The sequence below is a fragment of the Octodon degus genome, unplaced genomic scaffold (assembly GCF_000260255.1).
Source record: "Octodon degus isolate 3935 unplaced genomic scaffold, OctDeg1.0 scaffold00160, whole genome shotgun sequence".
Classification (NCBI taxonomy): Eukaryota; Metazoa; Chordata; class Mammalia; order Rodentia; family Octodontidae; genus Octodon; species Octodon degus.
Window position 1 is genome coordinate 6,182,175 of NW_004524736.1, and position 14,972 is coordinate 6,197,146.

General features: G+C 40.1%; 1 protein-coding gene and 1 pseudogene across 1 annotated transcript in view; one reads left to right on the forward strand and one right to left on the reverse strand.

Annotated features, from left to right (window-relative positions):
- The window catches only part of LOC101583728, a 19,032-nt pseudogene extending 16,145 nt beyond the window's left edge, over positions 1-2,887 (reverse strand).
- A 596-nt stretch (positions 2,888-3,483) lies between these two features.
- The window catches only part of Klhdc10 (kelch domain containing 10), a 67,708-nt gene continuing 56,219 nt past the window's right edge, over positions 3,484-14,972 (forward strand). The window contains exon 1 of the mRNA XM_023702873.1: positions 3,484-3,741. Coding sequence (XP_023558641.1) covers positions 3,576-3,741 — 166 coding nt within the window. The 5' untranslated portion in view covers positions 3,484-3,575. The remainder of the gene's footprint in view (positions 3,742-14,972) is intronic.

The window sequence follows — 14,972 nt, forward strand, 5'->3', positions numbered from 1 at the left end:
TCATTGCTATTTGTTTCTCAATAAAATTATGGAAAAAAAAGATATACTACGAAGGGGCACGAATTCCATATAATGATGAATGTGATCGCTATGTATATCTACATTGTACCAATAAGCTTACTTAAAAAATAAATAAAATAAAACGTGCCAATATAAAAATTTCCAGAAAAGGGGAAAAAATCCACAGTTCCCTCCTAGCCTCCATACCTCCTGCCCTTCCATCAGTATCTTACACCCTTGTGCTAGGGTTAAAATTGATGAATTGGGCCCATGAGGAAGCTCAGCAAGCATAGAGAACCAGATTCATCCCCAGCACCACATGCCCCTGGGCGCTCTGAGACATCGATTGAGACTGGGCGTGGTGGTGTGTGCCTGTAATCTTAGCTCTTGGGAGGCTGTAAACAGGAGGATCACTACAGGTCTGATCTAGTAGTGAGACCCTGAACACCCTGTAGACGCTTCCCTAAAAAATACAAAAAAAGAGAAAGAGAGAGAGAAATAACAATAACAACAAAAAAATGATACAGAATTTCAAAACAAGATTAATAGGAAATTGACAGTAGTTATTATATTGGCTATTGTTATCTTCAAAGTAGTTACTCAGATTATAAAATACAGGTAAACAAAATTGATCAGTTGGGACCGGGGAGATGGCTCAATGGAATAAGTGCTTGCCTGGCAAGCACAAGGACCTGAGTTCAATCCCCGGTTCTGCCAAAAAAAAAAAAAAAATTGATCAGTCAATATAAGCACAAACAGTTCTTTACAATGAACTAATAGGAATTAATAGCATAATTATCTTAGTTATCATATGTACTACAACATATATGTAACAATGATGCTATTGTACCTAAAATGTAACAATAATTTTCTACTATCATAAAATATCCAGTGTCAGCATTTCCAATGTTCTTGTTATTATTGTTTCTTGAGTTGGTGTGTTTGCATTTGGCTAAATGTTTTAAGTTATTCTCTTTTTTAACTTGATTGAAACTTAATTCACTGATTTATTTATTTATTTATTTATTTTTTGACGGAACTGGGAATTGAACTCAGGCCCTTGTGCTTGCCAGGGAAAGCACTTATCCTCTGAGCCATCTCCCCAGCCCTAATTCACTGGTTTAAAGTGGAGCCAATGTTGTTTCATCTATCTCCCCATCTACTCTTCCTTTCCCAGATTATTTAACATTTATTAGTTGAATTACAATTTACATAAGTCATCCTTTAAAGTATACAATTGAGTGTTTTTTAAAATTTATTTACAAAGTTGTGTAGCATCACTACTAAGTAATTTTTAGCATATTCACAGTTGTACAACCACAAACTTATATAATTTGTAGATTTTCCTCTTCAAATCTTTTTTTTCCTTTCAATTTATTTGTTGAGAAACTTGAAAAAATAAAATAAAAAAGACTGCCATGTGTGGCTGCATATACCTGTAATCCCAGTTCTCTGCACACTGAGGCAGGATGATCTCAACATGTTGGAGGCCAGTCTGGGCTACATAGAGAGTTCAAGGTCAGCCTGGACTACATAGAAAGAGGAAGAAAGAAAAAGAGAGAAAGATGCAGCGGCTGGGGTTGCACCCCGGTGTGCCATGGCTGCCCTGCCCCCGGAGTGCGCTGATGAGGCGATTAAAACTTGTCATGGTGGCACGCGCCTGTAATCCCAGCGCTTGGGAGGGTGAAAACCAGAAAGGAGTTGGATACGAGATTCATATTCAATTTTTTTCCTACATAGTACTTCAACATCTTGTTTATGTTCCACAGGAGGCACATACTGTCTCATCTTTCATTTTGTGACGTTAGCAGGGATAGATATTCAATAGATTTTTAAAATGTATTTAGTTTTAGTGTATTTAGTACAGGGTCTCACTACATAGATCAGACTTATAGTGATTCTCCTGTTTTCAGCCTCCTAAGCGTGGGATTACAGGCGCACGCCACCACGCCCAGTCTCAATCGCTGTCTCAGCTCACCCCGGGGACGGGCCCGCACGGCAAGTGGGGGATCGAACCCCAGCTGCTATGTCTGCCTAAACAGGAGCTTCAATCTGCGGTGCTATTTAGCCAGTCCAACCGACCTGGAATATTCTTATGAATTTTTCCTCTAGTTCCTACTTGACTATCCAGTGGCTTCGTTTCTTTAGAAAACGAAATATACTTACTTTAGTTTTCATACTTTAGAGCCCTAACTTTTCTTTAAGGTCTCAAGTATTTTCATTATCAGTGTGTTGTAAAACATAACTGGTAAAATACCTCTCCCACTGCAGAAACTGGAGGTAGGAAGATAACAAAGTGGGGCTAGTGGTGACCTCAATTTTATACACCAGGATTAAAGGGTATTTGTTCCAAATTCAGCAGTTGCTCCCCAGCACATAAAATTCTTCTGTATGAAACGTCATAGGGGAAAAGTACACCAGATCTACGAACCTGAAAAGTTTTTCTTGCTTGAGGAATATATATAAATTTCCTTATCACACATCCGTATGAATGAGTAGTATACAGTTTACCATTTTGCACTGAGTCCCCTAATTTAAAGACAATTTTTTGGTGTGTGTTTAATTTTGGAACAAAAGGTATTTCTGATCTGTACATCTGTATTTTTTTCAACCTTGATCTCTATACCTGTTCCTGACATACATTTAATTTTACACTTCCCTTTCATCTTATATTGTCTAAGCTATTAAACTTTTCTAGGAGCAACAGGGACGGATTGAACAAAAACACATAGCCACCCGTCATTTACTTGAGTATTTTTTTTTCATGGTGCTCTACACAAGTGCCGGTGTGTAGAATAAAATCCTCACCGATGTTATAAACCAGAAGTTGTTTCTTCGCGGGAGTTCTGTTTGTTTGGTTCTGTCGGTCACTGCTAAGAGTGAACATTTTCGATATGTGTTAAGCAGGCTAACTGCTTGCTTGGGCCATGGCTTATCTGGGGAGAGGTTCTGCCCGTCGCGCTGCAAGACAAATGAAATCCAGACTATCTCACTTTCACAGACAGGTTTTGACTCCGCCCCTGGCTCCCACCCGACGCCGGCGGGGGAGCCCTTTGTGTGAGTCAACAGGCAGTGGGGGCTCAGTCAGCAAAGGTGGCAGAAAACCCCCAGCTATGTGTATCGTGTACCTATCCTGCTTTGACTGTCATGCTTATGGGAAAGAGTTCCTGAGGGCTGACCACGGTTTACAAGCGGTCCCGGGAGTCTTTCTGCAGGTGTGTCCTCTCTTACTCGGAGTTCGATTGGTTCACCTGAGCCTCAGCAGTCGCGGCGACGCGCATTTACTCGGCGCGATTGATGAGCGGCTGTTTCTGTCTTTCTCAGCCCCTACTTTTTTTTTTTTTTAGGCATAGCTATGGTTACCACGTCTCTCTCCGCCTCCCTCCACCTAGCAAGAAGACGCTTGTTCATTGGTTACATGTCACTAAGGCGCTTGGTTATTGGCTCCTGATGAAATCCGGCGCTCCCCCCTTTCCTTGTCTCCCCGGTCTCTGGAGGAGCCCAGGAAGGAGGCTCTGCTGGTGCCGCCGGGTCAACGGCTGCCGGGACCGGGCTGCGGCAGTCGTTAGCAGGTCATGTCGGCCGCCCAGGGCTGGGACAGGAACCGCCGGAGGGGAGGAGGCGCGGCTGGCGCTGGCGGCGGAGGTAGCGGGGCCAGCGGGGGTAGTGGGGGCAGCGGGGGTCGGGGGACTGGCCAGCTCAACCGCTTCGTGCAGCTCTCCGGGCGGCCGCACCTACCAGGTGAGTCTTGGGACGGGGTCCTGACAGCTCGCGGGCGCGGCGGGAAGGTGACTGCTGACTTGTCTTTTCTCCCCGGCTTTCTCTTTCTGGGGAGGAGGCAAGGCAGGCCCGGCGTGTAGCAGAGGGACCTCGAATCTGAGCAAAGAGAAGGTGTCTTTGAGGTCAGGGAGGCAGTCGGAGCACAGCGAAGAAGAAAGCCTGTGTAGAGTTGTGTTTTCCTTTCAAAAGAGAGGCCGCTGTCTCATTGACATTCCCAAATGTTTCGCTCACTTGCATTTCAGTCTCTTCCCTCTTCTGCAGTTTGAGCTTGTGAAAGAAATTGATGCCTAGCTGTTGAAAATTATTTCGAGAGGATTTAAATGTAGGAGAGAAGGTGGAAGAGCATCCCAAGGAGTGGTTTTGTAAAAAACCACCCAAGTTGTAAGAGTTAGGCATCTTGAAGGGAAGAAAGGAGTGGTGGTGATGGTGGGGGGTTGATAGCAAGAGAAGGAACCAAGAAGATTGGGGAAAACTCGTTCAATTCTTAACATTTTCGAATGTCTAGCGATAAAATGGATAATATGGTGTCTAGATCTGGGGGTCGGGGAGTGGAGAACGAAGATCAAGAATGTATTTAGTGGCAAAATCGTGTAATCTACAGAATAAAAACAGCTGAGTGAGAATTGGAAAAATGTACTCAATGCAGTAATTTCACCTTTTGGCCTACAGTGCCCTATCTTTTAGTATAGTTGCCTTAAAAAATAATATCAAGTTGTTACATTTGTGGAGACAGTTTTAAAGAGGTACAGTTGTAAGTGCATATTCACTAAAGAAGAAAGGCAGGAGTTAATGTACAGAATGCTAAATCAGGCAAGCTTATTTTTACCATGAAGAGAACTGTCAGAAAAGAAGTGTCAATCACTTACCATGTTTTTTATGAATAATGTTGAGATTGATTAAATCAATTATATATTTGGTTAGCTGATGAATTTTGAAGATGTGACTTTACAATTGTGTTTACTATGATGCTTTGTATACTTCTAAGTGGTCAAATTTTTTTCATTAACTTGAAGATAACAAAGGGAAAATTTGCACCTGCAGGGGAATAACTGCTTAATGTTTGCCATCAGCATATTGATGTGTGGTAGAAATGCACCTTAATCTGTTTATATGTATCATTAAAATTGAGGCATTTGTAAATTTTCAAATATATAATATGCCAAGGGTTGGGTTTGAAATGGTGGTATCAGACTGGACATCCTAGAATTTTTAAAATTAAGTTTATTGGTACATTTTAGGTATACAAAGTGGTCATATTCATCATAGAGAATTTGTACATATATGTGATATGTCTTGATTCCCCCCAACCTAGGTTGCTAAATGTGATCATTAACAAAGAACAAAAAAGGAGAAATCTTTTTTCTAATCCCAAGTTAAGAAATAAAAACAGATATGTTGCATATTGATAACTTAGAAGATAAATCGCTTGGCAAGGACTGTTGCCAGTTTGTCCTCTGCTACTGTGATCTTAGATCTGTGGTCGTGGATTAATGATTATACATAGGTTAATATGGGCATTCCCAGGCTGCTGGAACTGGGTGGTGCACTTCCTTACTGCCTCCACATGAGGGCAGTGGAAGCCGTGATTTCAATAAAAAGCCTTAGGTGTACAGCTATTTTTGTATTCCCTTAGCACGCAAGGCCAAGAACAGCCGTTTTGTTCAGAGGTAGATGAAACGTGTCTAAATTGTAAAATTTCGTGAAAGGGAGTCCTCCATTTCCTACTCTTCCTTTTTCTTTGGATGATACCTCTTCCTTCTGTATGTTGGCATTTACTATCTTTTCCCCTCATTCTCAAATTGGTAAATTTGTTATCTTTATATTTTCATATTGATTCTTCATACAAATTCTTTATCCCTCCAGCGATTGCATTTGAAACCTCTTCTCCTCCTCTGTACATCCTGTTTTGAGGAACATAAAATATCTAGCCCTGTTTTATGACTGATCCTGGAGGCAGAAGATTTTTAAAATTAAGGTGTACTGTAGCAGACTCTGTTTTCTTTGACCCCTCATCTGTTTTTCATTTTTCATCCTTCTTGCCAAGACTTTCATATGTTTGAAGAACCCTTTGCCTTCCTTTTTGTGTTTGTAGCCTGCAGCAGGCTTCCCATGAAACACAACAATCTGGTCTTCTTGGAGTGTTTGTCTTTCAATGAGCACATCTTTATCTTTCCAGATGTGCAGACCTGAAACTTGGGCACCTTCCTTACAGTTTTCCTTTCCTTTGCACTTTTGGTGTAATCAATCATCCAGTCCTGTTTATTTTGCTTTTGCCATAACTCCAGCCTGGGCAGTCATGATCCTTCACTTAGCTTTCTACGCAGTTTTCCTGCTTCTACTGTGCCTTCCAGTTCCTATAACACTCTAATCTTTTGTGAACAGCAGTCTTTCCTCAGTCCTGCTTACAACCCTTTCCTGACTTTTCACTGCTTCTAGAATAAGGCAAAAGTCCTTAACATGGCCTAGAGAACACCACATAGTCTGGCTTCTCCAACTTTCAGTTAATCCTCCATCACATCATCTTACACTTTCATCTTTCTCTGCCTCTTTGGAGGCATCCTGTGCCTTCTTACCGCAGGACCACTGTACGTGTCATACCACCTTCCAGAATTCTTACTGTTGTATCATTCCCTTAGTTTCTCTTCTATTGGCTCTCAGCTCACTTACACTTTTTTGTTTCCAGGAACGCCTTTAGCCTTTTTGACTTGGTCTCTTCTTCCTTTATACACTATCATAGTGTCATGTGTTCTCCAAAGATATATATTTGGCAAGGGTACTATATATGTGTAGATATACTTACATAAGTACATATGCACCACAACATACACTTTTTTTTTCCCCCTGAGACAGGATTTTGCTTTGTAGTTCAGGCTGAACTTGAACTCACTATGTAGCCCAGGCTGGGCTTGAATTCATGGTGATTCTCCTGCCTCTGCCTCCTGAGTGCTAGGATTACAGGTGTGTGTCACCATACCTGACTAAAGTCAGTTCTTAAACTTGTGAAGTAGTGGACCAGATGTTGCATCTGTTGTGATAGCAAAAATGATATTTTATGAAACTTTGAGCACTTTCATGTATTTCTGCTCTTTCTAAAATAGTGATTAGGTGTTTGCCATCTAGGCTAAGACATTTGTAGGTTTTTAGTCCCAGGTAATTTATAATTTCTCTACATGCAGTGAAGAATGGAACCCAGTGGATGAATATGACCAAAATACATTCTGTGTACTGAAACTGTGGAAGTGAAGTAGGAGTGGCACAAAGGGAGTGAAGGGAGATGATTAAAGTACATTATGTGCATGCGCAGATCTGCCAACATAAAACCTATTAATCATCAGTGTGTATTAAAAAAAAATTGTAGGGTATGAATAGAACAGGGAGCAGTGCTTTTTGTGAAGTAATGTGCAAAGATAGAGCTTGTGGGGTCATGGAATCCAAGTTACTGCTGTGGCTTACTGTGTCAATCTGATTAAATGAAATGTGTTAATTGGAAAAACTAACATTGTCAATAATATAGGAACCAGCATACTAACAAAATATAGCAATTGGTGAAGCTGGGTAAAATAATACTGAAACATAAGTGATGTGTAAAATTCAAATGATACACAAAATTTATGGTAAAAGGCAACTTTTCCTTCTGCTCTTGACCATGGCTAATTGACTTCCTGGAAGCAAGCAAAGGTACTTTTTATTTATTTATTTTTTTGTATTTAGGACAGGGTGTACAGGGTCTCACTATGTAGATCAGACTCTTAGTGATCCTCCTGTTTACAGCCTGTCAAGCACTGGGGTAGAAGCACACCACCACACCCAGTCTCAGTCACTGTCTCAGCATGCCCCAAGTGTGGTAGGCAAAGCATGCTGGGGATTTAACCCTGGCCGCTGTGCTCTGCCTCAGCAGGTGCTTTAGTCCACTGAGCTATCTGGCCAGCCCTTGGTAGAGATGTCTTAGTTGGGCATTTAAAATGTTTGGAGCCAAGCCAGGTCTGATAGTGCACATCTGAATTTCCAGCACTTGGGTGGTTTAGGCAGGGGGATTGTTATGAGTCTGAGACCAGCCTGGGCTAGAGTGAGATCACGGCCAGCCTGAATTGCATAGCGAGACCCTGTCTCAAAAAGACAAAAAACCAAACCAGACCAAACCAATAGTTTGGAGCCTTGCTTATACAAACTGATACAGTGACTGTCCTTGTACCTAGAGAATTTTGTACATGAGAGTGAGCATGTCTTTAGGTTAAATTAGTAGAAGCCCTGAGTCAGAGGACATGCACCACTGGAATCTGGATACATAGTTAAGTTGCACTTCATGGAAGCTGTGCCTGTTTGTATTCTGCCGAAGAGTGTGGGTTGGCTTCCTTGTTCCTTTGCTAATGGAGTTATTAAGCCTTTTAAAAAAAATGCCAGTTTAATGGGAATATTTTTCTTAAGTGCCTTTTAGAATATGAGAGCCATGTTTGTTTCTTTATATCATTTGTTCATTTTTCTATTAAGATTTTATATTGTTTATTAGAAATGCTTGTGTTATTAAGAAAATTAGTTTTTTAAAAAAATATTTATTTATTTATTTATTTATTTTGTGTGTGTGGCCAGCTCAGCCCACCAGGGGGCGGGGCTGGCTGGCATGTGGTACTGGGGGATTGAACCGTGGTCCCTGTGTTTTGCTTAGCTTAGCTTGTTCTAAGTAGGTGCTTTAGACCACTAAGCCATCTCACCAGCCCCAAGAAAATTAGTTTTGATGTATGTTGTAGATATTTTGTACTTATTTCCTTTGACCTTGCTTGTATATAGTATATTTTTTTAGCAGAAATTTAAAAAATACTTTGCAGTTAACATGATCAGATTCTAAAGTTCTGTGTGATAACAAAAGCCTTCTCTACCTGGTATTATTTCTAGTTAAAATTAAAGCGAATGGGGCTGGCCAATATAGCTCTGAGGACTAAAGTGCCTGCATAGGCAAGCGCAGGGATGGCAGGCTCAATCCCCAGCACTACATGCCATGCCAGCCCCATTGTGGGCTGAGCTGGCCAGAGACTGGACATAGTGGCACATGCCTGTAATCCCAGCACTGGGGAGGCTGAAAGCAGGAGGATCACTATAAGTATGAACTGCATAGTAAGACCCTACAACAACCAAATAAATTTTTAAAAAAATTAGGAATTTGCAGGTTAGCTCAGTTGATTAAGCGTCTGCTGGGGCAAACCCAGTCAGGCTCAGGAGACTGCTGTTCAATCCCCAACTCCCCATGCCTTACCAGACCTGCGATCAAGGCAGCCTGAGCCAGCCAATCAATCAGTCAATCAATTTTAAAAAATAAAATGAATATTTTGTTTTTTTCTTGATAAATAATTTTAAATTTAAATATCCATATCAATGTAAGTTGAACAAAATATTGGGGTAGGAATCCAAAATTATTTTTCTTATGGGTAGCAACTCAGTTACCCCAGTATCGTTTTTTAAAATAGTTTTTTCGGGCTGGTGAGATGGCTCAGTGGTCTAAAGCACCTACTTAGAACAAGCAAAACTAAGCAGGGACCACAGTTCAATCCCCCAGCACCACATGCCAGCCAGCCCTGCCCCCTGGTGGGCTGAGCTGGCCACACACACTAAATAAATAAATAAATGAAATCTTTAAAAATAAATAAATAAATAAAATAGTTTTTTCCAAGCTTGTTTGAAATCTTTTCTTTAGATGGTTTTAGTTCCTACATATAACTTGGGGTTATTATTGTGTTTTTATTGTTTTATTTATCAGTTTACCTAATGACCTTATTCTTTGGTTATCATCGTCCTTCATTTTACTTATCAGAGTGGTTTTCCTTATTTTTCCATAAATTTAGAATTAACTAATCATGCACCCCCATTGTTTTTTTATTTTATTTATTTATTTATTGAAGTACTGGGGATCAAACTTGGGACCTTGTGCTTGCTAGGCAGGTACTTATGCCGCTGAACTATCTCCCTGGCCCTTACTATGTTTTTTTGAGACAAGATCTTTACTGTGTTGCCTAGGTCACCTAGGCTGATCTGGTTTCGTTGGAGTCAAGTAATCTGCCTCAGCCTACCAAGTATTGAGACTATAGGCATGTGCCACCAAGCATGTCTTGCTTACTTTTCTCTCCTTGCTGAGACAAAATACCTGAAACTCAGAATTAAGGAAAGAAGGTTGGTTTAATTTAGGTCACAGTTTGTGGAGGTTTCCGTCCATACTCAGCTGGCTCCAAAGCAGAGTAGCACATGGCTGAGGGCAGCAATTCACGGCAGCTGAAAACAGCAAAAGCATCTAGAGCAAGGAGTGGCACAGAGCAAGTCTCTTTCCCTCCCTTATATTGTATGCAGGCTACCTGCCCCAGGGTTGGTGTTGCACTCATGCTGGTAATCTCAGCATTGGACAGTGAGCAATCAAAAACTCTAGAAGCCCACCCCATGACTGTGTGAGCTTTGGCGGGGGGACATCTAGACACAAACCATAACAATGCCAGACTATCCTGCTGTTCCCCCACACCCCACTGGGGACTGAACTCAGGGACTTCTACCACTGAGTTCTATCCTCAGCCCTTTTATTTTTTATTTTAGGGCAGGAGCACACTAAATTGCCCAGACTGGGGCTGGAGAGATGGCTCAGTGGTCTAAAGCACCTACTTGAAACAAGCTTGGCAAAGCACAGGGACCGCGGTTTGATCCCCAGCACCACATGCCAGCCAGACCCGCCCCCTGGTGGGCTGAGCTGGCCACACACACACACACAATAAATAAATGTAATAAATAAAAATAGATAAATATTAAAAAAAAAATAAATAAATTGCCCAGACTGGGCTCAAAACTCTGGATTCTCCTGAGTAGCTGGAGTTTCAGGGATGTACCCCTGTGCCTGGCTTCTAATGTTGTTATTGGCAATGCATCATATTTATAGATTGATTTAGAAGTGGTTGAGATCTTTTTGAGTTTCAAGAAGACTAACTTCTTCTGTTCAACAACATTAGGGGCTGGAGGTCTAGTTCAGCAGTTGAGTGCTTGCCTAGCATGTGTGAGGTCTTGGATTCACTCTTCTCCACTATAGGTTATAAATTTATTTCTTGATGTCCAAGTTTTCTGCATTTCTTAACTTTTTTTTTCTTTTCTTTTGAGACAAGGATCTTAATGTTACCCAGGCTGGGTTGGAGACCCTGGGCTCAGAGATCCTCTTGCTTCAGTCCTCCCAGTGATTGAGGTGGCGGGGGGTGAGGGGACTGTGTCACTGCACCTTGTTCTTTGATAATGTTTTGAAATGTCTTTGTACATTGCCTGTTATTTATTTATTTGGTACAGAGTCTCACTTTTCAGCTTGGACTCATAGTGATTGTCTTCTCTCAGCCTCCCCAGTGCTGGGATTATAGGTGTGTACCACCACAACTGGTTTTGTTGGTTGGCATGGTATGCCTGGAACCCATGGGATGTGGTACCTGGGATTGAGCCCAGGACCTTGCATTTGCCAGGCAGGCACTTAGACCACTATCTCCCAGCCCATTATATTTACTATTTGGTGTTTTACCTTTTTTGTTGTTATTTTAAGTGGTAAATGGAGATTCTGTTATATTCTTTATCTGGTTGTTGGAATATGGGAATGCTTTTAGAGTATTAATTTTATACCTTTGGATTTTACTATTATCTGTAATAGTTTTCTTGCTACTTTTTCTAGGAAAAAACGGCAGTTAAATAATTATGTTGTTACCAAATGCAATAATTTTTATTTCTTCTTTTCCAACTTTTGTATTTTCTTTTTTTCTCAAATTAATTTGGTTATTACTTTTCAAACATATCTCAAGGATAGCAGTAGACCTTGATATTATTGCTGACTTCATTGGAATGTTTTTAGTACTTTCCTTTTAAGGTTGTGTGCTATGGCACATGGTTGTAATTCCAACTGCATGGGAGACAGAGGCAGGATTGCCAGTGTGAGGCCAGCTTGGGCAGTTTAGTGAGACCCTGTCTCAAAGTAGAATAAGGCTGGGTATATAGCACAGCAGTAGAATGCTTGTCTTGCATGTGTGAGGCTTTGGGTTGGAGGCCCAGTACTACAAAAGTAGATAATCAAAATAAAAGTGAAAAAAGTACCAGGAAATGTAGTTTAGTGATAGAGTGCTTGCCTAGCATGTGCAAGGTCCTGCTTTCAGTCCCCAATACTCAAAAACAAACAAAAAAATCTGGCTTTTTCATTTTTTTAATTATTAGTGAAGGGTCTGCCGGATGTTCAGGGTCTGAACTAGATCAGACTCATAGTGATCTACCTATTTACAGCCTCCCAAGAGCTGGGATTATAGGCATGCACCACCACACCCAGTCTCAATTGCCATCTCACCCCAGGGGTGGGGCCAGCATGGCAGACCTGGGGATTGAACCCCCAGCCCCTGTGCATGCTTGCAGGCACTTTAATCCACTGAGCTATTTGGCTAGCCCTTTGGCTTTTTAAAAATTGGAGGGGCTGGAGAGATGGCTCAGTGGTCTAAAGCACCTACTTAGAACAAAGCTTAGCTAAAGCACAGGGACCACAGTTCAATTCCCCCAGCACCACATGCCAGCCAGCCGCGCCCCCTGGTGGGCTGAGCTGCCCCCCCCCACACCCTAAATAAAATGTAAAAATAAATAAATAAATAATTAAAAAAAAAAAAAGAAAGAAAAACAATTTATAAAAAAAAAAAATAAAAATTGGAATGCTTGTATGTTATATTAAAATTTTCAGCTGTTAGCTTTTTTTTCAGCTGTTACCTTTTCAATAAATGAAGGTAACTTGCCAATGTCTTTTATATCTATAAAAATTACTATGTCATTTTTTTCCTTTGCTCTACTTTTTTTTAGACAGGGTCTCACTTTGTAGTATAGTCTGGCCTAGAACTTACAGCGTTCTCCTCTCTTAGCCTCCTAAACACTGGGATTATAGCATGTGCCACCATACCTTGCTCCTCTTTTGTGCTGAATTCTACTAATAGATTTACTATTACTGAACTATCCTTGCATTCCTGAATCAATCACAGTGTCATGTATTCTATTTCCCTGGGTTCTGTTTTCTAAACCTAATAAATGTGCATCATTCCTTGTAAGCTAAAATTTCTATTTTTAACTTTAATTTTGTTGGATAATGCTATTTCCTTTTTTTTTTTTTTTTTTTTTTTTGAGACAGGGTCTCACTGGGTAGCTCAGGTTGGCCTGGAACGCATGGAGCTCCTTCTGCCTCAGCCTCCCAAGTGCTGGGATTACAGGCAGGCCTGGCCTCCTAACAGCATCTTTAGCTATGAACTCAACAACGGATCAATCCACTGATGGGTAGAGCACCCCATGATCCAGTCAGCTTCCAAAAATCCCACCTCTGAATATAGGAAAGTTTTGGTGGTCATCCTAAAAAAGCAAAAAGCTTTAAGGTGTTGATGAAATCTTAATTTATTCTGATTTTCTTTCATTGTTGCTCATATCTGAAAATTCTTTGCCAAATACAAAACCATGAAGACTAATCCATTTTGACTTACAGTTGGTGTCATATATAAGGGCTGTCTTACCTATTTGTCCATTTATTACAGCATGGTTATTTAAAAGATGTTTCTTGCCCTTTGAGTGATTTTTTTAATTAATTAATTAATTAATTAATTATTTTCCTTTGAGTGATCTTGTTACACTTTCAAAATCAGCTCCCTAGAAAAGCTTGGGTTTATCACTGACCTCTAAGTTCTATTCTGTTGATGTGCCAATGCCAAGCTGTCTTAGCTAGTGTTGCTCTGTAGTAAGTTTGTTGTTTTTTTTAAAAAATTTATTTATTTGATACAGAGCCTCACTATGCAGCTCAGACTCATAGTGATCCTCCTGTCTCAGCCCCCCAAGTGTTAGAATTACAGGTGTGCGCCACCATGCCCAGACAATATGGCATGCCTGGGGTTCCTAGCTCCTCTTCTGTGCCGGGGATCAAACTCGGATTTTTGCACTTGCCAGGCACGCGCTTAGACCTGTCTCTCCAACCCTGTAGTAAGCTTTGAAATCAGGAATTATGAGTCTTTTTATTTTATTCTTTTACAGGATTGTTTTGGCTATTTTAGGACCCTTGCAATTTCATATAAATTTGAGAATTTTCTTGACAGTTTGTAAAAGAAGTTAATTTGGATCCTAGTAGGAATTCTATTAAGTAATCAGGTCAGATAAAGAATATTGTCATATTGTCATTTTGATAATATTAAATCTGCCAGTCCAGACACAAGTTGTTTGTCTAATTATTTAGAGTTGTTTAAATGCTATATAAATAATTGCATATTCAGTATGAATTTGAGATTCTCTTAAAACTATTCTATTCTATTCTATTTATTTATTTATTTATGACAGGGTCTTGCTAGGTTGTCTAGGCTGGCCTTGAATTTGCAATTTTCCTACCTTGGCCTCTAGTGCTGGGATTACAAGTGTGTGCCAACACACCCAGCACTGTTTAATATTTTAGTATTTTACTTGTGAGTTATGTTTCCTATTATTTTATTTTTTCCTGTTAGTTTATTAGTGGAATCTTTCTCCTTCGTCTTTAGTATATAGAACCTTTTAGATATTTTTCTACTAACTAATGACTACTTCTCTCCTTCACAGCCAAGCTTTCAGAAAGAATAGACTTTTATTCATGTCAGTTTCAATTTTAAATTTTTTAAATCTCTTGCAGTTTCCTTTGTGCCTCTTTTTTTTTTAAAGTGCTCTTGCTAAGGTCATAACTGTGTAGTTGCTAACTCCAGTAGATATATCTTAATTTTTCTCCTAGCGAACTTCTTGAATTTTTTTTTTTTTTTTTTTGCGGAACCCGGGATTGAACTCAGATCCTTGCATTTGCCAGTCAAGCGCTTATCCTACTGAGCCATCTCCCCGGCCCCTAGTTCTTGAATTTGATTTTAACTATTTGTGGTGCTATACCAGAGAAAACATAATAGAGTCCCTATTTATAAAAAGCCCTTAGTTGTGGTTACTAGACATTTCCAGGAAGTGACTGTTAAGTATTTTAATGTGTCCAGAAAACTTTTTTTTTTGTAATAGAGCTCTTTATTATTACTTTTTTTCCTTGAATTTTTTTATTGGTACATTTTATATATACATAGTAATAGCATTCATCATAGGGAAATTGTATCTTGCTTCAAACAGTAGTTTCAAGCATTTTTTTTTAAGATTTAAAATTTCTGAATTTAGTTCAACTTATAATACCACAT